This window comes from Anguilla anguilla, chromosome 12 (assembly GCF_013347855.1).
Source record: "Anguilla anguilla isolate fAngAng1 chromosome 12, fAngAng1.pri, whole genome shotgun sequence".
Taxonomy (NCBI): Eukaryota; Metazoa; Chordata; class Actinopteri; order Anguilliformes; family Anguillidae; genus Anguilla; species Anguilla anguilla.
In genome coordinates, this window is record NC_049212.1 from 26,521,329 (window position 1) to 26,524,294 (window position 2,966).

The following is a 2,966-nucleotide window of genomic DNA, read 5'->3' on the forward strand; positions in this document are numbered from 1 at the left end:
AGATTTCTGGCCCATCTCCACCCAGTTACTGTGGCTGTAGAAGTCCTGCCATCCAAGAGAGAGTGTGTGTATGAGTGAGTGTGTGCAGCGAAGAGTGAATGTGTCTGTGCGTATGTGTTTTAATATGATTGTGCTGTGTTCTTACAGTGATTATTCTGCCATTATTCTTATTATTTGAAATTTGGCTGTCTGAAATACACTGCCTGGCCAAAAAAAAAAGCCTCACACTCTGCCTTTAGCTTTGATTACGGCACACATTCGTCGTGGCATCGTTTCGACAAAGCCACAACATTTATTTCCGTCCAGAATTGCATTATCCTGTATTGACGACGAGAGAGTTGAACCACTCCGTAAAGTCTTCTCCAGCACAGCCCAAAGACTTTCAATGGGGTTAAGGTCAGGTCAAAAAAAATCCAAACGGCGACTTTTTTTTTTTGGCCAGGCAGTGTAGGAACCACTATATACACCCTAAATATTCACTGTATGTCTCATGGTTAAATGTTCTGAATGAGTTTATACAGAGGGAATACTTTGTTATAATACTCCAGAATAAGTCCAGTATTTTCTCTGCTATTTCGACTTTTTTGCACTGTTATAACAGTAATATGGTATATGTGATATAATACAGCTCTGTCCAGGGAGTTTGGATGGGCTGGACTGTGGTGTTTGGCGAGATGGCGGCTTCGTACCTGCAGGGAGTGGAAGAGCCGGCCGAGGCTGTGCCGCGCCCCCTGGTAGTCCCGGGCCCGAATGGAGAGAAGGGTCTGTAACCAGAACTGCCGCAGCATATCCGCAGCGCCCTCCACGCGCTCTGAGTCAAAGTGGTACACCGGGTCGGACCGCGTGGAGCTCAGGAAGTCCATGGCGGCATTGGCCTGCGCCACCTCCCCCACGGCCCGCCAGAACCCACGGCCCAGCTCTGCCTAGAGCCAGAGTGCAAACAGAGTTTTCAGCATTAAATCGACCCTGACAGACTCCATATGCACTCAAAGGGGCTCAAGTGTACAGTACTGTGGTATGTGCTGAGCGAAACACTGCAAGATGGCTGCCCTATATCGCCCAGGTGGGTGTAATATATAGGGTGGTTGTTATTATTATTATTATTATTATTATTATTATTATTATTATTGTTGTTGTTATGTTATATTATATTATGCTGTTGTGTTAATTTAATACTAAATTAACAATTTCCCCTGGCTGAATTCAGCAGGTAAACCTGTCAGTCTACATACTGCATGAGTGCATGAGAGTGCAGGTGCTCATTACTCCTGTTCAAACTGGTCTGATCTATAAATCAAGACTCAAATGTTTCCTTTTTAACCTCTCGTTCTGATTTACTGATCTGCACTTCCTCCTTCTGTCTAACTGTTCATCCATGTGTCCTTCAGCTGCCAAAGTGGTGACCACGTCATGACAATATTCTACTATGGAACAGAATTATGTGCGAGAGCTGGGATGTTTGGGCGTTGGTTATTTATAAAATTCATTTCAATTATGGCACACAGTAATCATAGAGCCATATATTTTTTTCCCCTCAGCTCAGTTGCTTGAACACAAATTTCTCCACATATTGCACAAAAGTGACTCCCATACAGTAAAACCAAAAAACCAAAAAATGGGATGCCCTAGCTAACATGGGACTGTCTGCATCCCTTGAAGGCGGGATGGGGGACGGATGACGGGAAGCAAAGTGGGCGTGTACCCCAGAAGGCCTCACCCCCTCCCGGCCTGCCGGCATCCTGACAAGCGTGTCCAGTGTGATGTTGAGCAGGGCCTGCTCGGTCATGTACTGGTGTGTGTACGAGTCCCAGGACAGGGTCAGCACCCGGGACCAGAAGTTGGGCAGGAAGGCCAGGCCACCAGACGGGGCCAGCAGGAGGCACCCCAGAACGCACACCCCGATCCGCGCCCCCTCGCATGCCCGCCGTCCCGCCATGCTCTCAGACATCTCTCACGCATAGGGGGAGGGGTGGGGTTATGGGTCAGTGGTAGAGTCAGGCCAAAGCCCTATGGGTGGTGGGTCCCTGCAACAAAAAGTGGGTGACCTTTAATGAAATGTAGTCATTGTGACTGTAATGTAGAATCATATAGACACTATTTCCACCCAACTTGTTACCTGCACAAATGGTAGAACCTGTGAGGCACACTTGATAGAGCATCTTATTAACAGCTTAATAACATTAATATGCACTGGGAAAAAAACATACTTGGCATAGAATGAGTTAACAGTTTATTAATATTAAGCATCGCACAGTGTTCAGGAGTCCCTTCAGTCAAAGACTCTGTAGTCTTACTGTACATGCTACACAGTAAAATGTTCAGTGTTAAATATACTCTCATATTTGATCCCTCTTAGAGACATAGTAACTCTGTCTCTGAATTAAATTAACAGCATTTTTATGTGTGCAATGCAGCTTTAATGTGGAAATTTAACCTGTACATTTTTCAGTACCAGTGCACCATTGAACAGTTATTCTAAGATTAGCCATTGAATTAGTCTTAATTGTTTGGACCATGGCTGGTGTGTGTTGGGAGCTACACCTGCACTATAACCTCTGCGTACCTGAGGTACACCTGCAGAAGTGCAGAGTGAACTAAGGAGGTTGCGGTCTTCAGAACACTATAACTGAGCTTCCCCAGTGTTGTTGACAGGATATGGCGATGCAGAAGTGGCACGTTCCTGTTGCCGTGGTGTTATCCTTTCTTGAGCTCCCTCCTTATCAAAATCCAAGCTGACTTTGCCTGGCCTGCCCAATTCACAAGCCCACTGCACACACAAGATATTACACATGGTGAGGTGCATGTGCAGCACATGCAGAAACCTACAGAGTGTTACAGGCACACATGTACTAACAGGCATACTGTGAGGCCAATTGGACGACTGCACAAAGGACAGAAGATAGAGAAATATGAAAGACAAAACACTGCAATTACACCAAAATGTGTGTGTGTGTGTGTGCACGCAC

The 2,966-nt window shown here is 45.9% G+C and overlaps 1 protein-coding gene across 1 annotated transcript in view; it reads right to left on the bottom strand.

Moving 5' to 3' along the window:
• The window catches only part of vwa7 (von Willebrand factor A domain containing 7), a 13,529-nt gene extending 10,766 nt beyond the window's left edge, over positions 1-2,763 (bottom strand). The window contains exons 1-4 of the mRNA XM_035384394.1: positions 2,564-2,763; positions 1,718-2,024; positions 690-923; positions 1-45 (exon numbers count right to left, since the gene is read on the bottom strand). The exon at positions 1-45 is cut by the window's left edge and continues 52 nt beyond it. Coding sequence (XP_035240285.1) covers positions 1-45; positions 690-923; positions 1,718-1,948 — 510 coding nt within the window. The 5' untranslated portion in view covers positions 1,949-2,024; positions 2,564-2,763. The remainder of the gene's footprint in view (positions 46-689; positions 924-1,717; positions 2,025-2,563) is intronic.
• Between the last annotated feature and the right edge of the window lie 203 nt (positions 2,764-2,966).